Raw genomic sequence first — 27178 nt, forward strand, 5'->3', positions numbered from 1 at the left:
ATTATTAATGCAAGCGCCACAGTTTTGTTTTTGTTGTTATTTCGTGTATACATGATACACCTTCTTCTATCCTTTCCCTTTTTGTATGAAAGAATGTTCATTACAGATTTATTATGTTCCTGAAAGAGAATATTCTTTTCTTTTTTTTTTCTGAAAGAGAATTTTCTAAACCAGTAACAGCTTTTAGTACAAAGTAATACGAGCGTGCCTTTTATTCTCTACTTGGCGAGTTTTTAAAATATATTTAAACTTTTTAATAACAATGATTTTATCAAGTATAAGAACCCCAGTTTCTGATCTGGATGAGGACAAGCCTTGTGCACAGGCAGTCGACAGGATTAGAATGACTACACACAAATAACCTCATCTTTTGTACCACACCCCTTCCTCCAGAGTGAGAGGAAGAGTACTGTCAAAGTCAACGTTCATTTAAGAAATGTCCACAGTATGTAAAAATCAGGGCCACTGACCGACACACGGTTGCTGCTGTAACCACCTTCTTCCCATGGGAACTATCTGAAGCAGCTTCTGCTGAAGTTATACTAATCTACACAAGCCTTCTAGTACAGTTATAAGTCATCAGTTTCCTGGTTTTCTTTTTTTTAAACTGTGGTAATGAATATATAATCTAAAAGTCATCCCCTTAACCATTTTATACGGGCAGTTCAGTAGTGTCGGCTCTACTTACAATCTCTACAATGGCTTCTTCTTGTAAAACTGCAACTGAATAGCCACTAGAGAACTCAACATTTCCTTATCCATTTCATGATTTTGACTACTCTTGATTCTATATTTTGGCTTTTAACCTACCGGTACTTTTATATTTAAAGGAAGTTTCTTATGGATAGAGTTTAGTTTTGCTTTTATTTCCAATCTGATAATCTGTCTTTTAATCAAAGTGCTTACACCATCTGCATTTCACATAAATCAACACATTGTGTCTAAGTGCACTATCTTGCTTGGTTTTCTATTTCTCCTGTTCACTGTTCATTTTGCCTGCCTTCCTTCAGGCAAAATTGGAGTGTTTTTAAAAAATGATTTCAGTTCATTTCCACAGTTGGTTTATGAACTATATCTGTTTTTTTATTTTGTGTGTGGTTGCTATAGGATTTACAATATACACCTTTCACTTAACACAGTCTACCTTCAATTAACACCATACCTCATGGTGTTCACAGCAGTAGTCTTTGTCCATTCCCCTGCCTCTGCTTCATGGTTTCTCATTTCATTCAATACATGCTATAAACGCCATAATATAAGTTATTATGTTTGCTTTGAGCAATTTTCTTTAAAACCATTTTAATCTTTTTATTTATTTATTTTTATAGTATTTTTCTTGATTATACTATTACAGTTTTCCCAAGTTTTCCTCCTTTAACCCCCCTCTGCCCTGCCCCCTCCAGCATTCCCCGCCTTAGTTCATGTGCATGGCTTGTACATTTAAATTCTGTTTCCTATACCATTTTTTTAAAAGATTTTATTTATTTATTTTTAGAGGAGAAGGGAAGGAGAGAGGGAGAGAAATATCAATGTATGGTTGCTTCTTGTGGGTCCCCTGCTAGGAACTGGCCTGCAACCCAGGCATGTGCCCTGACTGGAATCAAACCACGGTTATTTGGTCCACAGGCCTGTGCTCAATCCACTGAGCTACACATGCCAGGGCTGTTTCCTATACCATTTTTACCTCTCCCCATCTATTTTATGCCACTAATTATGCTTCTTCTTCCCTGTACCTTTCCCCCCGTTCCTCCCTTCTCCCTCCCCACTGAAATCCCTCCATGTGAGGTCCATTTCTCTAATTCTGTTCCTGTTCTAGTTGCTTGCTTAGTTTTTGTTTTGTTTTTCTTTTCTTTTAGGTTCATTTGTTGACAATTGTTTGTTGTCATTTTACTGTTTATATTTTTAAATATATTTTGATTATACCATTACAGTTGTTCTATTCCCTCCTTCATTCCCCTCTACCCTGCACACCCCCCCCCACCATTCCCCCTTAGTTTATAACCACGTGTCTCAAGTTCTTTAGATTCTATATTTCCCCTACTATTCTTGCCCTCCCCCCTATCTATTTTCTACCTACTCTCTATGCTATTTTCTGTACCTTCTCCCCCCTTCTCCTCCTCCCACTCCCCTGTTGCTAACCCTCTATGTGTTCTTCATTTCTATGGTTCCACTCCTGATCTAGCTGTCCTCTTGGTTTGCTTTTGTTTTAGGTGTGGTTGTTAATAACTGTGAGTTTGCTGTCCTTTCACTATTCATATTTTTCATCTTCTTTTTCTTATATAAGTCCCTTTAACATTTCCTATAATAAGTGCTTGGTGATGATGAACTCCTTGAATTTGATCTTATCTGAGAAGCACTTTATCTGTCCTTCCATTCTAAATGAAAGTTTTGCGGGATAAAGCAATCTTGGATGTAGGTCTTTGGATTTCATGACTGGTTAATTATAGTCACAAATTAGAGGAACATATGAAGGCTAAACTAATTAAAATGAAGGGAAATGCACAGGAAACCAATAGTGATGGAAAGGAAACTGGGACTCAAATCAATCGAGTGGACCAGAAGGAAGAACGAAACATCCAACCAGAAAAGAATGAACAAGAATTCAAAAAAATGAGGAGAGGCTTAGGAACCTCCAGGACATCTTTAAGCATTCCAACATCTGAATTATAGGGGTACCAGAAGGGGAAAAGCAACAGCCACGAGTGGAAAACTTATTTGAACAAATAATAAAGGAGAACTTCCCCAGTCTGGCAAAGGAAATAGACTTCCAGGAAATCCAGGAAGCTCAGAGAGTCCCAAAGAAGTTGGACCCAAGAAGGAACACACCAAGGCACATCACAATTACATTAGCCAAGATTAAAATGAAGGACAGAATCCTAGAAGCAGCAAGAGATAAGGGGACAGTCACCTACAAAGGAGTTCCCATCAGACTGTCAGCGGATTTCTCAAAAGAGACCTTATTGTTTATATTTTTGACCATCTTCTTTTTCTTAGTAAGTCCCTTTAACATTTCATATAATAAGGGCTTGGTGATGATGAACTACTTCAACTTGACCTTATCTGGAAGCACTTTATCTACCCTTCCATTCTAAATGAAAGCTTTAGATAGATTAATCTTGGATGTAGGTTCTGGCCTTTCATGACTTCAGATACTTCTTTCCAGCCCTTCTTGACTGCAAGGTTTCTTTTGAGAAATCAGCTGATAGCCTTATGGGAACTCTTTTGTAAGTAACTCTTTCCTCTTGCTGCTTTTAAGATTCTCTCCTTATCTTTACTCTTGGGTAACTTAATGATGTTGTGCCTTGGTGTGTTCCTCTTTGGGTCCAACTTTTTTGGAACTCTCTGCGCTTCCTGGACTTCCTGGAAATCTACTTCCTTCACCAGTTTGGGGAAGTTTTCCTTCATTATTTGTTCAAATAAGTTTTCAATTTCTTGCTGTTGTTCTCCTTCTGGTACCCCTATAATTCAAATATTGGAATATTTCAGGTTGTCCCAGAGGTTTGTAAGAGTCTCTTTACTTTTTCAAATTCTTGTTTCTTCATTTGATCTGGATGGATGTTTATTTTTTCCTTTTGTTCCAGAACATTGCTTTGAGTCCTGGTTTTCTTCCTGTCACTGTTGGTTCCCTGAACATTCAGCTTTATTTTCCTTTGAGTATCCTTCATTTGTTCTTTCATTTTTTGGCCAAGCTCAATCAGATCTGTGAGCATTTTGATTACAGGGCTTTAAAGTCTCCATCAGATAGGTTGGCAATCTCCTCCTCACTTAGTTCTCTTTCTGGAGTTTTGCTCTGTTCTTTCCTTTGGGCCACATAATCTTTTATATTTGCCTAGATATTTACCATTTTGAGTGCTCTTCATTTCCTATGATGCAAATTTCTAGTGTCCTTTTTCTTCTACCTAAAGAAGTTCTTTCCCAGATTGTGTCTGATATCAAGTGTGAACCCTGTCCCTCCATGTGTCAGGTGCGCCCCCCTTCTCCCCAGGCTGCTTTTAAATCTACTCTTCATTACTGGTTTTTGGTAATTTGATTATTATATGCGTTGATGTGGTTTCTTCTGCCTGGGACTTAGTGAACATCTCGAATTTGTGGGCTTAGACCTTTGGATCATGCCTAGCCATGAAGAATTCAAATGCTTTTTCTGACCTCCCGCAATATTTCTGAGAGTCCAACTGTGCGTGTATTCGATGACTGGAGATACAGGTTGCTGAGGCTCTGTTCATTTTTTCTAGTTTTTTTCCTCTGTCTGATCAATTTGATCAATTTTGATCAATGGCCAGACATTGTGACTTATATTACTGAGGGCCAAATCTTGCTGCCTTCCTTTAGGCTGTGGGTTTTAGTCCTGGCACGATGACGTGACTTATAGATCAGTTTAACTGTTTCCGGGCTTGCTCCTCCAGCCTGTCACAGGGAAGGCCACATGAGACTGCTCTGGTACAACCACAGCCCCTGACTGAGCCCTGACTCTTCTGAGACCTCCACCAAATGCCCCGGGTATGAAGTCCGTTCTCCATCGTGGTTTGTGCGAGCTTTATGTGAACTTGAAGAATTGTTCAGCCTATCACATTCCTTGTTCCTTCTTTGCCTTTCTCCACACACAGGCAGATCACGACACAGCCAAGCCCTTAAGGGGACTACTCTAACAATTTACAAGAGCCCTCTCTTGTACAACCCCTTCCTCTCTGTTACGGTTCCCCTTAAACTTAGTTGCCTTACCTACTCCAAATGCTAGTCCCTGTCCACTTAACTCCTTGGCTTCTCCCTCCCTGCTCTGCCTTCAAGCAATAGTCTCAGGTCAGCATGAAGTTTACCTCCTTTTTTTGTCCTACTCCCAGGAATCATAGTCCTTAACCGACTATTGCACAAAATGTTAAAAACATTCCGTATATTTTGTCTGGTTTCAAATTGTTTATGTTGGAAATGTCAATTCCCATAGCAGTTAATCCCTTGTGATTAGAAGCAAAAGTCCTCTAAGGGTTAAATAAGATATTTTTCTGAGGTAACTTATAAACTGTGAATCACTACCCAAATATTAGCACATAAAAACACATCTTGATAGACAGAACCATATGCCTCAAGGTCCAAATTCTTTTGTATTCTCCTGCAGAGACTAGTAAATGAAGGAGAACACGACTGTGCATAAGCTAAAATATTCTGGAAAGGTTAATTTCCCCCAAATCAAAATTTCCAAATTACTTGGCACATGAAGTTTCTCTGAGAAGTGTTCCTTTCTACAAAGTACTGACCCTATAAAAATGCAAATCCATAACTCTTGGAAAGAATAGCATTTTATATTCCCAATGAACGAGACTGCAGCTAGAACTGCTAATTTATTGGTCCCGTGAACCATTACAGCCCCGAGGGTCAGGTGTCTGAATAGTGGGTGGAGGAGAATGAAGTTGAAGAAGAAAGTACATTACTAATGGGAAAGAAGGAGGGCAGAATTATTGACTTCAGAGCTTGGCTCAGGGCAGGCCCTGAGGGAAAGGATTTGTCTGTCTGCCGTATTTCCCTGGGGTACTATCTGTAATTACTATCACAGCTCATTGATTTTCAATTCTTTCTATTAATACATTTATTGGCCATTCTGACATTATTACAATCCGTCCAGCTCTGCTTCTTTGGTGGAGAATATCTCTTCTAAAATATGACTTTTGCAAGTGCAGCTATTTTTTGCCTGCATTAAAAAAATGGTCTTCTCGTATTAGCAATAACACAGATTCTGCATATGTTCTTCTCTGAAGCCAGGTAGTGACATGCCAACATTTCACCACAGATCAAAAGATCTGAAATAGTGGGTCATCAGAGAAGATTCAATGATAAGCAAGTTTGTACGAATAAGATGATTCTACCACTAATTTGCCTCCTGTCCCACAGTAGGGGAGGGAGTAATGAGGATCTGGTTCAGCCTAATCAAATGGCATTTTTATAATGCCTTTTCTTTTCCTCTGATAAACTCATTACAGTTACACTATCTTACTATAAGCTTTCACACACAGATGTATATTAAATCTTTGCTAAATTAAACAGAAAGGTTTCCTGAGGAACAGAAAAAGTCAGGTTCGCTGTTGTTTTTCCCCCCTAAAGCTACAAATTTTAATGTAATTGCCTTACATAAGCTTTGCATAGCGTATATCTAGTATCAGCAACAAAACTTACACCCGTCCCTACTTTCTGTAATTAAAGCCTAAGGATTGAGGTCTTTTCCAAATAAGTACCTACCTCAAAATCCTACTTACTGTGATGCTGGTGTCACAATAAGTAACACCCGAATTAATCCCTATTTATTGAGCTTTGTCTCTCTATGAACTCTTTGTGCTGGGATGATAAGAAATAAGCAGACACATAAAGTATAAGCTCTGCTCATAAGGAAGTTCCAACAGAGTCGGTTTAATGGTGCTGGTCGGTTCTTTGTAATATAAAAGTATCCACCTCACCTTGTCATGAATGTCCTGCGGAACGGTTTGCAGAAGTTACTATACGCTGTCTGGGGGGGTGCGGGGGGGAGGCCATCATTCTCTTCTGCCCTACCTCTAAGTTAGGGCGCTCAGGGGGATCTTTGGTCTGAGCAGGGCTGATATTTTCTGCTAAGGAGCCACAGAGAATACAAATGAACCTATGCTGTCTGCTCCCTACCTGTACGCTTCCCAGCTACAAGGTTGTGGCACGGATGCTGGGCTCTCTCCCCACAATGAACACTGAGGGGTCTTATGCCACATAATTACTGACTGCTTGAAGCACTTAAAGTCATAAAATACTCAACATCTATATGTCCATCCATCCATCCATCTCTCCCCCACCCCCGCCCCACTATTGCCACCACTCTCTACCTGTCCATCCAAGGATCAGAGGTGTACTGCCTCTTCAAGAGGAGAGAGACTAAGTGACCAAGGGCGGCAGCACTGCTGTGATTGGTGGAAGGATTCAGGCCAGCTCCTTCCCTGGGGCGGAGTCTCCGGGTCTCAGAAAACAGTGAGGGTCACTGAGAAATGTTACCTTCTTGTCTCCCTCTGACAACTCTGCACCTATGTTTCTTTTCGAAATACATATTTTTATTTAGAGAGCTCTCCTTTTCTTTTAAGACATGTTTCTGTAAAGAATTTCAAACACACAACAATCAAGCAAAAACAGTTCAACCAGCCACTTCGCACCCATCACCCAGCTTCAGTGGTGGGGAGATCCTGACCAGTCTTGCTGCTGCTCGTGCCCAGTCTTCCCTCCACGTCATGCTGCAGCTCATCCCAGACATGGGAACATTCATCTGTAAGTAGACCAAGGACCACCCTGCAAGTGTGGGAACTCAGAGCTCCTCTGTAAAGAAAGTCGTCACCAAATGCCATCATCGCACTAAAATCTCAGGTCACTTTTATGTTAATTTAATAATTCATTTCTGGCGGCATTATTCTATTTTTTACAAGACATAAAATCTAACCAGAATTTAAAACATATCTCCAGATATATTTAAATAAAAGTTCAAGTAAAAAAAAGGGCTTCAATTTGAGATTTGCCTTAAATCTACTTTTACAATTATAAATTAGCATCTCTGTAATCTGTTCTTTACTAAACGCCTTATGAAAGTACATCAGTAGAAACTAAAACAATGGAACCCTTTTTATTCCTGTTTTTCTTCAAAAGGGGACACTTTTCAGCATCCACTTTAGGCAGAGGGCTCTTGGGAGGCTGGGTGGCTCACTTAACTTCCTAGGTAAGGAGAAACAAGCAGATGAAGACCTACCGTGACCCACACCTCTGGAACCTGGCTGAGCAAGCACCTGAAGTCAATTCTCACTTTAAAGTCTGTCTACGCATTTCCACTTCCACACACAGGTAGCTTCACTGTAGCAGGGTCGTTAAACTCATAATTAGAAATGCTTTCTCCCACTCCTTGCCCCTTACCAGGACCACAGACTGCCAGGCTGAACCTGGGAAGGCATCATTCCTCTCTGACATCCCCACTGTACAGAGGAGGGCCTACAGGTCCAGAGCTCTGAAGTAACTTCCCAAAGTCATTCAAGATGGCAAAAGGCAGGGCCAGGACCACAATCAGGTTTCCTCTCCTTGGGGCAGTGCCCTTTCTCTGCGTCCTGGAGTTCTAGAGTTCTTCCACCTGCTTTCGTCCTTTGCTTGATAACCGGTCAGAGCATCCAATGGCTGACCGTATTTGGGAAGCCCTGGTAGCAGCAACGACACAAGCCCCAAAGGTCAAAAAGCTATTCCAACACTCCTCACAGCACCCCAGAGTGTATCCCGGGACTACATGCCTTTCCCACGGGCTGCTTAACAGCAGGCACTATGTTACCAACAAGCCAGAAGAAAACCAAAGTCACATTTCTGGAGACTGCAGTCATTATCTACTTAGTTATCACAAAACTAAGGATGCAAGCACCAGGGAATGCCAAACAGAAGGAAGGTACACAGAATTGGTGTCAATAGGCCAGCCTATCCATCCAGGTCACACAGGTACAAGATAAAGACCTTGGCCACCAATAAGAATGTGTATTTCCACTTTTTTATTTCCATGTTCACAACAACCCTATGAGGAAGATGGAACAGGTTTATAACGAACTATTGAATGGTTTCATGTTTTTCACCTGTCAGTTATAATGCCTGAATGATGAGTTCAATAAAGTGAGTATTCACTGAGCACTTATCGTATGCCAGGAGCTATCAGAAGAATAAAAGAAATAGTTCTTGCCCTCTGAGAACTTACAACCTGATTCAAGAAACACAAGCACATCCACGGGCAGAATGGCTGTCTTCGGCTTATTCGCAGTCTTTTTTTTTGGCTCTAAAATACGCCCATAAGGTCCTGACTCCCCTGAAGGTGTGGGGGGACTGTAAAGACCAGCTGACAGGAACAGACCTCAGGGACTATTTATAGCAAAAAGGAGAGGACACGGTCCACGGAGAGTAGCACATTCTTGCAATGCTGCCTGTAGCCTGAAATGCAGACTAACTTTTCTTTCCTCAAAGACTGGAGGTTAATGCCTGTGTCTTGTAAACTGAATCTCAGAACTAAGTTCTCCAGAGTAATTTCAGAGTCCAGCCAATTCACCAATTTCAGGCTTTCTCATTCACTGTCGTGACACACAGATGCACTCCTATCATCTTTTGTTCATTGTAACCAACAGGTCTCATCTTTTGAAAAAAGTTACAATCACACATGTGATTAATCTCATCACTATGTTTACACCTTCTTTTGAAGACTCAAACTTCAGCCTTAATAATAAATGTGGAAAGAGTCCCATAAGACTGAAATAAAAAATAACCTTCAGAATTCTAGCACCTCTTATCTAAAAATAGTTCTGACACTTTGCAATTATGTAGTATGTTATCCATCCCATTAACACCCAAGAACGCTAGCACAGTGACCGAAATGAAGTCACTAAAATTTTATCTCCAATTCTAAAGAAGAGCTGATTTAAAGTATTACAAATTACTAAACACAAATTACTGTATTCAGCAAATAGTTGTCATAATTCATTTCATTAAACAGTGCTGACTGCTTCTCCTGAAGCTTTACTGTAAAAGAAAATGAAGTGCACCTGTTACATATTTTAAACTTACACACAAAAAAACTGAGAAAAAGAATAAAATCAAGGTTCTACTCCCCTCCAAATTAGGGTTAAAATACCAACATCAGCTCTATTCGCAAGGAGGAAGAGAACTAATTTTAATGAACCAGCATTAAGTAAAACCTATGAACCTACAATTTTTCCTTCCCCTGTTTGGGGACAGAAAAAACACTTCTATAAATCTTTGTGCTGTAAAACCTCTAGGAATATTGGGGTTTTTCTGTACCTAAACTGTTTATGCAAACTTTAGAACTGAAAAATAACAGTAATGGGAGGGCAGTGTTGAGATACCATGAGAGATTCCCAGGACCAGTGACAATCATACACTGTCCTGGCTCTGACTAGTGGCCCAGGTAGCATTTTCTGTTTTCCTGTTCTATTTTGCCCTCCTCCAACATGATGACTTCAGTGGATGTACTGTATTCAGGTTGAAGGATACATGTATTGTGCAATAAAAACCAACACTGTGAAACGTACTGCTGATTCACTTTCCCAGCAGCACAAGGAAGAAGCCTACCCTCTGTGAATGAGTCCATATCACTTGTTACATTTAAGCATGGGTTGTGCAGAAATGGATTCCATTCAACTGATGCTAATACATTTAGACTAAAAAATACAGAACTCCAAATAATAAAACAAATCTTCCCGTGGTTAGGTTAAACCAAAAAGGTAAGAAGGAGTTAATTCGGAACTTGATAAGGCAGGTTAGAAAATCCAGGTGGAACAATAACTTTCTCTGAAGATTTGGCCACACTGAACAAATAATATTAATAGCTGCCGCCCAGGCTTTTCTTCCATGATGCTCTATTGCCTACGTCTTGAGCTGAAACTATGCCATCAGTCACTGTGTCAGGTACAGAACCGTGGAGTTGTGGCATGGCTTGACCTGGTCCACAAAGTTCATTTCAGAGCTATGAACAGCAACCCTGAACATGAAAGTGACATGGTATCCTCCACGTGACAAGGGTGTTTCAGACACAGGCTTACAAAGAAGTAGAGAAATACGCACTGAGGCGTCCCCCACCCTGCCACACAGTGCCTTAGGATGAGGACGGTATTGGAGAAAGCCCGCCCAGGCTGCCACCCAGACCCAGGAGAAATCCTTTTGGAACGACAGTATTTAAGACCTTGAACGTCAGCCCACGTGAATTTATACACCCTGATTTTCATAACAGTGGTTTTATTCACATTTAAGTTTTATTCTGATTATTCAATTACAAAATTATGCTAATGTTTAGTTTTGATTTTTTGAATAGGAGATACATTAATCAAATTAAGGCGAAGTATTTATGTAATTTAGGACATTTCCCCAGGCATCTGTACTGCCATGGGGGTAGTGGTTTGGTAAGACAGGTAGGGAGCATGCACTCCTGCGCACTTCAATTCAAAACATGGTTAGATGACGCTGCGAGCGACCACACTGCCCTTACAATGATTGTAATTGGTGAAGCTGTAATTGTTAATAATTATAAAGTCTCTGATATCCTCTATAAGAAATCTAGCTGTGCTCTTAAACCTTTATATTTTTAGTAGCCATAAATTAATTCGTCAATTTGGCTATGCACTGTGAAATATAATTTCTTCTGCTTTTATGCTCAAACTCAGTGACCTCAATTTTCCCAACTGTCCCCTCTCCTCATGGCATGAAAAAAGATAAACACAAATGTCCAAAGAGCCATCTTCTAAAAAAAACAGTAACATTTCCATACCTGGACATTGTAATTTCCTAAGAAAGAACAAGGATATCTTGACACTGAGTTTATATTCGCATTCTATTTTTTTTTTACTACTTCCTCTTTGCTTTGGATTTTTATTCGCTTTTCAAACATTCACCAATTTAAATAAAGCCATACGGTTCTTATAAGGTCACTAAACCTTCCTAATTACAGGGAGTTATCTTTTCCAAGTTAGTAATATCTGAGGTTGCAAATGGGCGAGAATCAACCACAGGCTCAGATGATTTTACTCAAGAGAATGAAGCTGAGGCCAGTGAGCAACCCTGCCAACCTGAGGATGCTCTGGGAATGATGGCCGCTAGCAGGAAGGGTGCGGCGATGTCAGAAGCTCCTGCTTACCCCTTGTTCAGATTCCAAAAGCTCTGTTTTGACTCTGACTGCCGGCATCCCATCAAGCATTAGCATTCTGTTGCCACAGGGGTTGATATTCTGAGAATGAAGAAGAGAGAGAGGGCAATTCAGCGTTAAAGCATTCAAAGGGAGACACATCTGGTCCAGCCTGCCTTTGCTGCAGAACACTTAGTACCGCTAACCTAATTCTTTAACAATGAAGTGTAATTAAATGAGAGTATCAGCATAACCAATTATCTCCTCATTCCGAACTTTCATTGGAAATAATGACCAAGAAGTTGAATTAATCAGTCTGATTCTCTGACCTCGGGGTTGGAGGTCAGACTGTAATAAACCAGAGTAAGGAAACATTACATTAATTTATATGAGGCTGGGACAATTCATCACACTTCTGCCATAGTAGAAGGAAATCTAAGGCAAGTTTCTTTCTTCTTTAGTTATGAAGGCTGCACTGCATCTAGAAATCCATAAATAGAAAACAGACAAAAAAGATTTATATGTTCTCAAATTATTGGCTCAAATTCTTAAAAAGCAGATAATATAGTTCTAGACACTGAATTTTGGCACCAGGGCCATTCTGATCAAACGTAAATTTTTACATATCAACCCCAAACATCTTTAAAAACAACTAACCCAAGTCTTGGATTAAGAGTGCATTTTTAAGCGGAAGTCATAACCAAAGAATAAATAATGTGTGTTTTTTTGTTCTGGCGTATTCATTCTAGTCTCAATTGGCCTCCTCTTGAAAAGGAAAACCTTATTTCTATTGTGGCTTAATGGGATTTCAACCTATACTTACGGAAAGACTAAATCAAGGTTATTTTCTGCTAATTGTCATTGCTTTGGGGGTTTTCTGAAGTCAATAACCTATGAAGGGAGTCAGAAAACCTCATATCAGTGCTTGCTTAAGGCCAGAATCTGGATCATGTTTTAAAACACGTTGAGAATACCAACTTTCGCCTAGCATATTAACTAAACCAAAAAACTGAAATGACTAAATCCAACTGAGTTTTCAGAATGGTTCCTTTGCTCCATTACAGAATGTAACTACATGACACTAACGCGATCTTATTAAAAGAAAGAGGTCTGTTGCTATAATATTTTGTCTACCTGGTAACGAAGGTTAATACCATTTCTAAACCTCAGGTTTTTAGCCTTTCTTTCAGTACAGTTAAATGAGAACAACTCCCACTTCAATAAATCACAAGTTAAATGTTTTTATTACCAAATAATACCAACAGAGTGCAGTATAGTGAAGCTCCAATTATTTCTATTTCTTGACTCCTCTTTTTGTTTGAGAAAAATACTCTAAGAAATAAAATTTATAGGGTCTCTTATTACAGTTATTTGCTGCAAAACATCAACAAGAAGGAAAAGCAAATTTATTCTACAATTAACAAATGAACATTTACAAATTTCACGGTACCTCGTCTATTTGGTAATGAAAAGAAGAAAATAAATGACTGTCATGTTCTTTTCTTAGAAATGCACATTATTATTAAAATTGACAGTGTACTGTTTTTAATCTTTGCTTTTAACTTGTCCATATTTGGGAGGGGGGTGGGGGCGTTGCATCCTAATCGATGGCTCAGAGCAGCAGGAACTTTCCTGGCAAGCTCAGTTCATTTGTTCCAAGCTTAACATCCTTTCATGGAGGCCGGCGAGTTGTTTACACATCAAGCATGGATCTCACATCCCAGTGTGTCATTTGCTTCCCTGGTTGGAAGCAGCCAGCTTGGCTCGCCACCATCCAGCCTCAGGAAAGCCTTCTAGCAGGGACCAGCCCTCAGCACTCCCCGCCTGGCACAGCAGCCTGGAATCTACTGTAACAAAGCATCCCGTGGGCTGCTTAGTTGGTAGACAATGAAGGATGAGTTGATACTGCTTCCTACCCCAGAGGAGGTCTTGTTCAGAGGAAAAGGGAAGATGCTCTGCAAAGGAGGGGGAAAGACAAAGAGCGATCCTGGGAAGGCAAGTTTAATGAACTGTTAGAATCTGATTAGAGGCTAATGTCCCTTTTAGTGCTTTGTACCAATTTACAGCTGATATACTTTAACCATTTTCCTCACTGGCTGTGATAAACTCGTTAGTTTAAAAAATGCAAGCTAACCAGAGCCTTTGAGGTTAAAAACTAATAAATCATGAAAACCTGACTGGGATCATGTTCCACTGAGCACATTTAATATCAATGTATGTTCAGGGTGGTTTTTATTGTTGTTCTTGAACAATTCTTCATGTGTGAAAGAAGGGTGTGAGTTGCGGTTTCATGTAAAAGTGGAAAAACTAAAACACATTTTCAAAATATTTTTAAGATGGTAAGTTTTCCCTGGGAATATTTCTCCTTCCCTTATTTCCCAGGATCCACTACCACCCCCATCACAAACACCCTAAATGACAATGTTCATGGCTAAGGAAGCAGTCCTTAATTATTAAACTCTTTCAACTGGCGCAGATCCAATCTGTATGTGTGCCCGAAAGTTATACTGTAAGCATATACGAAGCACGCTGACCTCTGCATTCATGATTCTAACCCCATTTAGCAGAACATGAGCACTGAGCATCACAGCACCTCCCAAAGTATCGAGAAAGGGGTATAGTTTTTACAGAGTTCTTGGTGACCGCACAGCACTGAATACAGTCCTGGGGAAAAACACTGATAGATTTATCTCTGTAAGCTGAAACCAAATATATACAATCTCAGGTGACTGCAGACTTTCAATATGTAATAAACTCTAATAACTTAAAATTGCTGTCAAACATATCTTGCCACGATATTAATCAAAACACATTTGCTGTGGAATCAATAGCCCCATTGATTCCCAGAGGTAAATAAAATCACACAGTCATCAACTGTAGTAACATGGTTCTCTTTGTATATTTTTGTAACATTTTGATATTACACAATTCTACATAATTTATACATGTGTGAATACATTCATGCATACATGTACATACACACATGTGTGCATCTCAGTTATTTTGTCCGAGTAAATTTTGTCAATTACAGCAAAAGCTACCATCAGATGTATTAGCTGGCTGCCGGTCAATTACACGTGAATGAATGAGAATGGTACCCTGGATATTCCTATTTGGCAAATGATCTTTGGCACTACCACTGCCCAGCTGATCGAGCTCCCCTAGTCAAAAGCTTTAGAAACGCAACCATCATTGGTTTTCCCAAATCAAAGTATTATGAGTGGGATGTGCAGGAAGGAAAGAGACTGACACTCAATGATTGTGTCTCAGAAGAACATAGAACGGAGTGTGACTTGCCAGGCTGGCCACTCCGATCTGCCCTCCTACTCCCCTCCTGATGATGGGTCATCTACTTTGCACAACTGTAGCAAGGAAGAGTCGGCCAGTCAATATTCAATAGACCTAATTTTAAACAGAGCTTTCCTTCATCGGCCAAAAATATCTACTGGTGTGTTGATTTCTCAAGGTATAGGGCAAAGTCACTTACATACGTATCCATCGTAAATTTTCTTTTTTGGCTACAGGTGATGAGAAATATGAATAGCCTCCAGCCATACCCACATTATGTTAAACATTGTAGCAAGTCAGAATTTACTGCACCACACTGATTTTCATAGAAGATTCTTAAAGCTTTCATTTTCATAGAAGATTCTTAAAGCTTTATTACTAAGTGTTCCAACTGGTTAAAAGTATCATCCTTCAGTACACTTTTCCATAGAAAAAGCAAAAGAATCAGATTATAAGAAAATTAGATTTTTGCTAAAAAATTTATAGAAGTCAACCTCTCCCCCTTTTTTATTGTTCATTCTATTATAGTTGTCCCAACTTTTTTTCCCTCTCGCCCTGCTCTAGCCAGCCCACCCCTCCAGCCCACAGTCAATCCCCCTCCCTTGTTCGGAGTCCAGGCATCATTCATACATGTTTTTGGGTTAGTCCCTTCCCCTTCCTTCCACCGTTCCCCACCCCGCTCCTCCCCTCCTACAACTATCAATCTGTGCCACGTTTCCATGTCTCTGGTTCTATTTTTCTCATTCATTTATTCTGTTCATTAGATCCCAGCTATAAGTGAGGTCATATGGTATTTGTCTTTCACTGACTGGCTTATTTCACTTAGCATAATAGTCTCCAGTTCCATCCTTGCTGTTACAAAAGGTAGGATTTACTTCTTTCTTTCTATTGCATAGTATTCCATTGTGTAGATGTACCAGTTTTTTAATTCATTCATCTACTGATGGGCTCTTGCACTGCTTCCAACACTTAGATATTGGAAATAGTGTTGCTATGAACATAAGGGTGCATAAGTTCTTTTGAATTGGTATTTCAGGATTCTTAGGGTATACTCCTAGCAGTGAAATCACTGGGCCATAAGGCAGCTTCATTTTTAGTTTTTTGAGGAAATTCAATACCGTTTCCACAATGGCTGCACCAGTCTGCAATCCCACCAACAGTGCACCAGGGTTCCCTTTTCTCCACACCCTAGCCAGCACTTGTTTGTTGATTAGTTTATGGTGGTCATTCTGACCTGTGTGAGGTGGCATTTCAATGTGGTTTTAATTTGCATCTCTCTGATGACTAATGATGTTGAGCATTTTCGTATGTCTATGGGCCATCTGTATGTCCTCCTTAGAGAAGTGTCTATTCAGGTCCTTTGCCCATTTTTTAATTGGACTGTTTGTCTTCCTGGTGTTGAGCCATACGAGTTCTTTATATATTTTGGAGAGGAAACCCTTGTCTGATGCATCCTTGATAAACATATTCTCCCATATAGTTGGTTCCCTTTTCATTTTGATGATCTATCTGTGCATAAATTTTTAATTTGATGTCATCCCATTTGTTTATTTTTTTATTTCCCTTGCCCTAGGAGATGTATCAGCAAAAATACTGCCACATGGAATGTTTGAAATTTTACTGCCTATGTTTTCTGCTAGAACTTTTATGGCATTATGACTTATATTTAAATCCTTTATCCATTTTGAGTATCTCCTGGTGTATGGTGTAGGTTGGTGGTCTAGTTTCATTTTTTTGCATGTACCAGGCCAATTCTCCTAACAGCATTTATTGGAAAGACCGTTTTGATACCATTATATGCTTGTGCCCCATTTGTTGAATATTAATTGACCAGAGACATGAGCTTATTTCTGGGCTCTCTATTCCGTTGCATTGAGCTATGTGTCTGTTCTTGTGCCAGGACCAGACTGCCTTCACCACAATGGACGTGTAATGTAGTTTGATATGTGATCCCTCCAACTTCGTTCTTTCTCAGGATTGCTGAGGATATCCAGGGTCTTTTGTGGTTCCATATAAATTTTTGGAATATTTGTTCTAGATACATTCATATGTGAAGAATGCTACTGGTTTCGGCAAAGTAGTGGGATACAAAGTCAATACTCAGAAATCGAGGGTATTTTTGTACACCAACAATGAATTATCAGAAAGAGAAACTAAGAAAAAAAAATCCCATTTCCTATAGCAACAAGAAAAACAAAGTACCCAGGAATAAATTTAACCAAGGATGTAAAAGACCTGTACTCAGAAATCTATAGAACACTGAAGAAAGAAATTAAGGAAGACACAAACAAATGGAAGCATATACGGAGCTAATGGATTGGAAGAATTAACATCACTAAAAGGTGCATACTACCCAAAGCAATCTTCAGATTCAGTGCAATTCCTATTAAAATACCAATGACATACTTCACAGGTCTCCCCTTCTGGAGTCATCTCTACCATAACAATACATTAGAATTATACTCAGCCAATGGTGTCAATTATCTCTTATTATGCAAAAAGAACACATGGTAGGATAAAACAACAACCATTTTATTATTCTTGCTAACAAACATAAAACCTACTACATGCATATTTACTATGGACCAAATCCTGTGCTTACAGTAGTAACCCAAGAGGCCAACGCTGTATTGTCTGGAGATGAGGCACCTCCTACACACAGGACAGGAGGTTATGCTGCCCAAGGTCACGAGACTGGTTAAGTGCATCACTCTGCTGCAAACCAAGTGAGTCTGAACCCAAGATGAGCTACTAACCACCTCTTGTTCTCTCTCTCCCCCCTCCCCTTCTCTGTCCCCTCTTCCTCCTTAAATATCTCATAATTAATTTAGGAAATAAATCCCATCCTGATTCAATATCCAGAAAAATCTATGGTATTCACACTTGCTACCCAGTGTTTTGAAGGTATTCTTATCCTCTGTGACCCATTCAGTATTTTCATTATCATTTTGTGGACATGGATGACATAGGAACTTAATCTTGTACTCATGAGAGGTACATGTGGACACCACATTTCACTTATTACCACTTAGAGTAATGTAAAAGCATATTTTTCTCTGCTTACATGTCCTCCAACTAAGTCAGTTTTGTAAAAGGCATGTACCCCACGTTACCAAAAAATCATCGTCTCACATACGGACTTTGCCTTTCCAGCCCAGCCATTTCTCTTTCATTGCTTTGCAGCACGGGAGAAGAGAGGTCACACTGAGGACTGCATTTTAATGACAGAACTAAGAGACAAACTACAGAGCCACTGGGACTCTCAGCTGAAATCCCCTTCAGTGGTTTCAATGATCCATATACGCATCATTCCCAAATATCTATCTTCAGTGTCAAAAACCAAAACCCTCCCATGAATGCCTGACACTGAAACATGGGACTGAAGCTCTCCTAAGACTGGTAAAACTCCATGTGCAACGCAGTAGCTTATATTTTCCTGATAGCAAATATTTTATTTCCTATGTTGGCCAAGTGCTAAATGACCACAACAATGGATAGTTGATGTGAATATTTTAGAAATGTGATCTGAGCTTCTAAGTAACACTTTCAGCCCCAGAATTAATACAAATTGTAATAGATTATTCTTTTTGTCACACTCTAAAGCACTGTAAGCACTTGTGGATTGTGACTTGGCCAGATCTCTCCAGAAACATACACTGAGGATCACTGCTAATCCTAAATCATCTTATTATCATTCTATCTACATCACATTCATGAACATAAGGCACAGTGTGAGGTAATGGGCAAGCCAGAGACTGGAGAACAGGTATGGCTGGAACAGAATGCTCATTGGAGAAGAAACTGGAGATGAGACCAGACAGGTAAGTTGGAGTTAGATAACAATGGGTCTTGCATGTTATGGTAATTCACTTATTCATTCAAAAATACTTCTTTAATGCCTGCTGTGCGCTAGTTGTTAGGGGTACAAGTGCAAGATAGAAAGGCTTGAGGTACATGCAGAAGGAATGTGATCTGGCATCACCCAACAGGCAGCAACAGGGGGTCCCGAAGGCTTCCTAAGCAAAAGCNAATGCTCATTGGAGAAGAAACTGGAGATGAGACCAGACAGGTAAGTTGGAGTTAGATAACAATGGGTCTTGCATGTTATGGTAATTCACTTATTCATTCAAAAATACTTCTTTAATGCCTGCTGTGCGCTAGTTGTTAGGGGTACAAGTGCAAGATAGAAAGGCTTGAGGTACATGCAGAAGGAATGTGATCTGGCATCACCCAACAGGCAGCAACAGGGAGTCCCGAAGGTTTCCTAAGCAAAAGTATAATGTGTTTAAGATTTGTGTTTAGAAAGACAGCACTTGAATTAGTTTGGAAGATGGCTTAACATACAGAATTCGATGCAGATGGGAGAGCAACCAGTTCAGAGGCTATCACAATACCCCAGTGGAAAGGTGGTAAGAGCTCAAACTGAGGCAGTCGGGAGAGAATCCTAGAGAGTTTATAGGAAGCATGAACAGCCTTTGATGAATGACAAGGAAGAGGGTGTGTGGTCTTTAAGGGATGTGAGGAGTGTCAAAGGAGGCGCTGCTTTTTCCAGATGGTACATGAAGGCTGAGACAGGAAGTCTAGAAAGAAAAGTCAACCATGTTATGATATATTCCTCCAACATCCTGTAAAGGACCTACCCCACACCCGAGAATACATGAATAGTGGGGTATATTGTTTAATTCCAATATATTTTTGCTTATATACAGAGGAAGATGTCTCTTAAACTGAGGATGTTCCAATCCTATAATAGATATATCAAGTCAAATCTATCGAAACTTGGAATCCTACAAGTTTGATTGAAATAAAGGAAGAAACAACACAAAACAAAAAACCACGATATAAATCAGTCAATTTATTGGCTACGTATTCAAGAGAATTAACTCTGCTCTTTATCAACACTCTCTCCAGGATTTATCAGTTCTACAGACTTTCATGGTTATCAAAACTTAAAAAAGCACAGAATAGATATTTATCAAAGTACAAGTTTAAGAGCACTGAACATTAGCATATTCATCGGTCATTTCCCTTTATGAAAATCACGCGGATAGGAATGAAAAACCCCATAACACTGCACAGAGTGTATAATGAAAGAACACCGCTGGTCCTCTGTGCCCGGAGAGAATGAAGATTACTATCAAGTATGAAGCCATTTGTTTTCTGTGGGAAACAGAGGAAATGACTATTGACCTACATTGCCACCCTTCTTGCTCTATGATCATGTCAAGTGGCTGCTCATCGAATCCAAAATGAATTACTACCTTATTAAAGCACGGGCTGTAGCGTGTTTGCCTGCTGCCCAGCCTGAAGAAATAGTACTGAAGGATGGGGAGCAAGTAAAAGAATTTGGAGGAAAAATAAAAATCCAAGAGCATTCTTTTAAATTGCAACTATTCTAATGAAAACAAAAATGGGGCAGATCAACCTTACATTCTCCTCTGTGGTCAGAAAACTGTGTCAACTGTTAAACACACAGACCAGGTTTCCCCTTCCTCCAAGAATCTATATTCACTTCCCTTCTTGTTTCATACTGTAAACACTCATTTAGTTCAGGCTTGGTACCAAGTAGAATATCATATTGCTTGAAAACCCTAGGCACGATATTGATTTTTAATGTAGGTTGCAGAAAAGTAGAAAATAAACTTTGCAGTTTCTTTCATCCCAGAAATACTGTCGAAGCATCTGAAAGTATTATATACATGGGTCTGTCATGTCAAAGGTGTAAAAAAAGTCATTGCTTTTAAAAGATTATTATATCAACAGCTGTCTGGCCACCCACAAACATGGCACACAAAATGGCCATGCAGTTCCTCTCTCTGTCCCCAAACTCCGTACCCAGGGGACGCAGTGGGGAAGGACATTCCTAGTTGCTTACCAATGGCCAAACGTGCAGGCTCCACCCAAAATGAACTGTCAATTTCCAAGTACTGTACATCCACCTCTAGCTTTGGTTTTTTCCAGATTTCATAAATGATGGTCTTTCATTAGAATAATTCATGTTGATGTATAATCCAAATCCTAAACTGATCTCACATTTTTTTTGGCAATGCTCTTCCATATGTACTTCCACTTGATCTCAGTATCACTGGCAAGAATTCAGATGACCTTAGTGTTACCCTTTCTAAAGCATTCTATCTCCCACGTCTAGGCCTTTTCTGTACGCTTTTCTGATTGTGGACACGTGTGACTTGGAGTGTTGTCCAGAACATGGGACCAATGAACAGACGCTGGGGTTGGACAGAACAAGCCATTTGGTGTACATTTGGTGTACTGGTGTGTTCGGACAGAACAAATGCTTGTTCGGACAGAACAAGCCATTTGGTGTACTGGTGTACAGCACTGTCATGGTTTAAATTTTCTTATCTGTAAAATGCAGATAACTTTCTACCTCACAGAACAGTTTTAAGGATACAGCGAGACAATGCATATAAAGTTGCTTTAGCACATTACAAGTATTTTAAGTTAATGGTTAATATTTAAAATTTTAAATTATTAACAGTACCAGTAATACTATTTTATGCATTCTTCTAAAACTTACTTTTAGAAATGGATGTCTTACTCTAATTTTTGTTTGATTCTCTCCACAACCTATGGAATTTTATGTGTTAGATTCTCTAGATGAACTATTATATAACTGAAGTGAAAACAATAGAGTTGTTACAAATACTGATGATGGAAGACTGATCTGCACAATTAACATATATTCTCACGATGGATGGCAACAGTGAACTATTGTATCTGTTTAAAGCTGCAAAGGCGTACACCAATCACATAGAGCCCCAACCTGCCTCTGCACAGACATCCTAAGGAGGACATTTCATAGTCTCTACCTACCAGACACAACCACGAAGTGACCGGTAAACCTGTGCCTTTGAGGCAGTGTTAGAAAGCCCTGCCTTAGGGTTCCATGTCACACGACTGCCCAGAAATATACTGTTTTAGAGAACGATATTTACTACTCAATATACTGTTTTAGAGAACGATATTTACTACTCAATCCATTTCACATATGTTACTTACTGAAGAAGATACCTACAGAGTGGCCTGTAACTGAACTGTGGAAAACTTGCGAAATTATTTGATGAAAACAGAACTACATAGGAGATAAAATACGAGGCCGAAGGTTTGAAGTCTGCCTGTGTTTAGGACAAGAGGAAGCCATAATTATTAGCACCTCTACGCCCTTACCCAGCTGCAGGACATCTCAAAAGTTCTCCCCCATCTCTGCATTTTCTCATTGACCAGCCATCACCATCTCAACTCAGAAAGGCCACAGGGTGTGAGTGTAAATCAATTAAATCCAGGGCGGTTGTTTCCCTTGTGTGGGTACTTTTAATGTCCATCTCACAGCACGCATAAACGAATTACTGAAATTCTGTGGAACGCCAAAATATACACTATATTTTTTGCTGCTCTGCCAAAAATGTAAGGGTCATTTTGATTCACACTCTTGGAATGGCTATTGTTGTGTGGGCCATTGTCACTGTTTTTATTTGACCCTCTCAGGGAAAAGAGGTCAGTGTTCCTGACTGAATTGTCAGGTATTGCATGTTTTAAAAATTCTTGCAGCACACCGGTTAAAAATTACTGGTCTGACAAAATAAAATTCAGAAAAGAAACAAAATTCATTGAGCAGAAATCTGAACCATACTTTTTTATGAGGGACTTATAACTGCAAGGTATTACTCAGGTCTTGCTTCTTCCTGCCGGCCTCTTAATAAAACTGCCCCATGAAAACACAAAGAGTGTAATTTTGAACCTGTATAATTTATTGTACCCAGAAAGTTTCTATTACCTTTCCCTGCTATTTGATACTGACTCTGGCTAAAATAAATGTTGCTCAGAGAGAGAGTAAATACTTAGGAAGTCCACTGCCATAACTCAGGTAGTCCTTCAGACCAGGGCTTTTCAACACCTACAATGCAGACGTGTAGACCAGTCTCTCCTTGCTGTGGGGCTGTCCTGTACACTGCGGGCCGTTCAGCGGCGTCCCTGCACGATGCCACCGTAGACCGGCAGCGCTCCCTCACCACCATAGCTGCAGCAGTTCAGAATGCCCTCAGAAACAGCCAAACACCAAGGGCGAGGAGGTAGGGGGCAGAAAGGGCCCCGCTGAAGAAACAGTTTTATAATTACTAACACAGTGAACTCATTCGAAAAGAATCTTACTCTTATTGCCCTATAGTATAAATATGACCTCAATATTTTTAAAAAAGGCCTGACATAAATTTATAGTCTGCATTAGAATATACTTGCTGAGAGACGGGCAACCTTTTATGAGACGGTTTTATGGTTTTATGGTTTTCTTTCAATTCCTTCTCCCCTGTCTACATATCCAGATTTTCCCACAAGTGCAAAGATTCCAGAAAGGAGCTGCAAATTTGCTCACTGGTTCAAGCTCCTGGGGTGACCTCTAGACCTAAGATGTGGCCAGTGAGAATCGACCAACTGAGCCTCAAAAAAGTCCTAAAATAAGAGACTGTAATTACCCACATGGACACGGTGACTTAACTTTGAACAAGAAACTAGAAGACAGAGTTTTCCTTCCTGCTTCTACATCAGATCTGCTGGATGATATAACCTTTTTAGGATTTTATTCACTAATTTTCAGAGACTGGGGGGGGGGAGGGAGAAAAAGGAGAAAACCATCCACCTGAGAGAGAAACATGGATGAGCTCCCTCTCACGTACCCCCCACCTTTGTTTTTCTTTATAGAGAACAGGATAAGCCAGGCAGTGAAAAACAAATACCATATGGTCTCACCTATAAGTGGAACCTAATCAACAAAACAAACAAGGAAGCAAAATAGAACGAGAGACACTGAAAAGAAGCACCAACTGACAGTAACTGTATAAAGGGCTCAGGGACGAAGACAAAGGGGGCTAGGACTGAGGGTGGGGGGGATGGGGGTGATGGGGGCGGTGGAAGTGGCAGGGGAAAATGGGGACAATTGTACTTGAAAAACAATTAAAAACAGAGAAAAATAAAATAAGCCAGGGCCAACTCCTCTATCAAGAACAAAGTATTTCACAATAGGAACTGAAACACAAGCCTGTCTATATATGATTAATTTTGTTAGGAATGCTGTCTTGTAAGTACCATGAAATGCTATACATCCTAGTGGTGACAACACATCCCCGTGGAAATGGAGGAGTCATTTCTGTCCATGTACAGTGGCCAAAGAACAAACAAAAATCACCACCGGTTATGTGAGTCAAACTGCTGGAATTTTCTTTGCTAAAGAAGAAGAGGAAGAGCCTGGCTGGTGTAGCTCAGTGGATTGAGTGCTGGCCTGAGAACCAAAGGGTTGCTGGTTCAATTCCCAGTCAGGGTTGCAGGCCAGGTCCCCAGTGGGGGCCATGTAAGGGGCAACCGCACACTGACATTTCTCTCTCTTTTTCCCTCCCTTCCCACCTCTAAAAATAAATAAATAAAATATTTAAAAAGAAGAAGAGGAGGAAGAGAAAAAAGAGGAAGAAGAAGAAGAAGAGTGCTTTCCAACAAAAACAAATTAAGAATGTGAGGGTTACTAGATCTCTAGGACAACTACTGCCAATTCAAAGAAACAAAGAGAAGAAGGAAATGCTTTTGGAAGATGGGAGACCTGCCTGAAAGGCAAACAACAAACTCACCTCCCTTAGTGTACGCATGGCCTCTGTCTACAGTGCCAGGGGGTCCGCCAGCTATCAGGCAGCTGAAATGTGATTAGTGCAAATTTGGGTGTGCTTGACACATAAAGTGCACACCGGATCTTGAAGATATTATATGGAAAAATATAGAATATCCCATTAATTTTTAACTGACTCATGTCAAAACAATATTTTGGTTATACTCACTTAAATAAAATATAATACTAAAGTTAGTTTGCTTTTAACTTTCAGTGTATCACTAGAAAATTTAAAACTACACATAGGGCCCTGGCTGGGTGGCTCGGTTGGTTGGAGCAGTGCCCTGTACACCAAAAGGCTGCAGGTTTGATCCCCAGTCTGGGCACACAGCGAAGGCAAACAATTGAAGTCTCTCTCTCATATTGATGGCTCTCATCTCTGTCTCTCACTCAAAGCAATAAAAACATATCCTCAGGTAAGGATTAAAAAGAAAAAAACTACACATATGGCCTTCTAATATTCTGTGCTATCATTTCAGTAGACCTCAATCTGTATTGGTATTACGATCTTCCCTCCAGCTTCTACCCAATTCTTTTGAAAATATGGGGGGTTAGGGGAATGAGGAGTGAGAAGTTTTGAATGTCATAAAATCAGAAGAGGCCAATGGCCTTTAATGCCCGGGAAACAGGGCAGCTAAAAGTCCTCAGTACAAGAGTCAGTCCCCCTGGCTGGCGTAGCTCAGTGGATTGAGTGCGGGCCTATGAACCACACGATCACAGTTCGATTCCCAGTCAGGGCACATGCCTAGGTTGCAGGCCAGTTCCAGGCAGGGGACTCACAAGCACAAGAGGCAACCATACATTGATACTTCTCTCCCTCTCTCCTTCCCTTCCCTTCTAAAGATAAGTAAATAAAATCTTTTAAAAAAAAAAAGAGTCAGTCCCATACAATGAAGAATTGCCCCATCCACAACATCAGTTGTATCTCCACAAAAAACAGGCAGGTGAGGTTAACAGCCAGCGGGACTTCAGAAACTAACTGCTAGAACCCAACTTTGTATTTTCAGCCCCAAACCTCTTGCTCTCAAGATCCAGAAATATATTCCAAATGACTGGTTGACATCTCCAAAGAAACACTCCATGGGCCTGGCACAATTTACAAATCCAAACCAAATTCAGTTTCTCCAACCTCTATACAAGGATGGAGGGAAGAAAGGGAGAGGGGGAGGGGAGGGGGGAGGGGAAGGGAGGGGAACCGGTTCTTTCACTAACTCACATGACATATTTACTGGAGTCCTTGGCCACTCACAGCCAGCCTTTCCTCTCAATTCCCATCAGTCCTTTGTCTCCTAAGTGACAGTCTTGTTACCACTCTCCCTCCGCTCTGCTGCCAAAGACACTTTGGAACAGAGGGAAACCCTTCCCTAACTAGGTCTAAGTCTTAACTAACTTAAACCAGTCAGGAGGATAATCTCCCTGATCTTTGATGTCAGCTAAAATTTAAGGAAATAAGGAAAGCTTAGAAAATTTGACTGCATTTTAAGCAATAAGAGTCAGATAAAGGAAAGAAAAGTATCATATATGGTTACATATTATATGTGGCCATATATAATATAGGTGTATGGTTACATGCTGTAAACGTAATATTCTAATATCATGTAATATATTTACATATTATATAATTAGTATGCATGGCTGTTTAAATTGAGTATTAAGAGATTTAGTTTAGAAGCATTACTCTTCAACCCAGTAGCAGATACATGCTCTTGAAAACCACATTGTATTGCTACTGGATTTTAAAAGGGCAAAGCATGGTCAAGTTCATCTTGCTCAGAAGAACATGGTTTGGTTGTCCGGATCAGCACACTGTGTGGCAGCACCACTCTGCACGTGTCCACCTGCAGGGACAGCAGCCTCGAATGCTGCAAAGTGCCACTGTGTCCATCCAACACGTACTTGACAGCTCACTACGCACTGGAAAAAAGCTGGAGATGCACAAATGAACGAGAAACATCAAGACATACTCGTATCACAGTAAAACAATGAAGCTAATTACAAAGGCTAGTCTAAGAAAATGACGGAGCAAGCACGCACGTTAAGTGCGCGTAACACTGGAAAGCTGACAGCATTAAAAATGGAATCAATCTAAATGCCGAACAATAGGAAAGTGGCTGAATGGATTACGGAATATACAAACAACGGAATAATATTTACTCATGAAATTTATGATACGTAGCTTTCTGTTTTTAACTGAATGAGTGCAATTAAGTGAGGAAGAGTAGTACCACTCCATATTAACAGAAGAATGAGTTTCCATAACTTTAAAAACAATGCTAATAACATAGGGAGGGAGGGAGAGAGAAGTAGAGACAGAAAGAGCTAAAAACATGTGGAGTGGTATTTTTCATTTTCGCCCTGACAAATTTTCTCACATTTTATGATTTTCCTATCTATCTGTGTAATTAAAAGAAATACTTGGATGTTCAACATTTCAGGTAAAAAAAAAAAAAAAGAGCCAAACAGGTGGAGATACAAACAGGAAGAGAAATCAAATGAGGGAACTCAGTTTTTATCCAGGAGAGCGTATGCACACACACAGAGTTGCATGCATATTCATGTTACAGTTACGATTTAATGACTAC

At 40.0% G+C, this 27178-nt stretch overlaps 1 protein-coding gene across 2 annotated transcripts in view; it reads right to left on the reverse strand.

Annotated features, from left to right (window-relative positions):
* The window catches only part of KLF12 (KLF transcription factor 12), a 424438-nt gene that overhangs the window by 227577 nt on the left and 169683 nt on the right, over positions 1-27178 (reverse strand). For both annotated transcript variants that reach the window (XM_037034842.1, XM_037034843.1), the window contains exon 3: positions 11654-11743. In XM_037034842.1, coding sequence (XP_036890737.1) covers positions 11654-11743 — 90 coding nt within the window. The remainder of the gene's footprint in view (positions 1-11653; positions 11744-27178) is intronic.

Source organism: Sturnira hondurensis, unplaced genomic scaffold (assembly GCF_014824575.4).
Source record: "Sturnira hondurensis isolate 20B ecotype Veracruz unplaced genomic scaffold, ASM1482457v3 Scaffold0022201, whole genome shotgun sequence".
Classification (NCBI taxonomy): Eukaryota; Metazoa; Chordata; class Mammalia; order Chiroptera; family Phyllostomidae; genus Sturnira; species Sturnira hondurensis.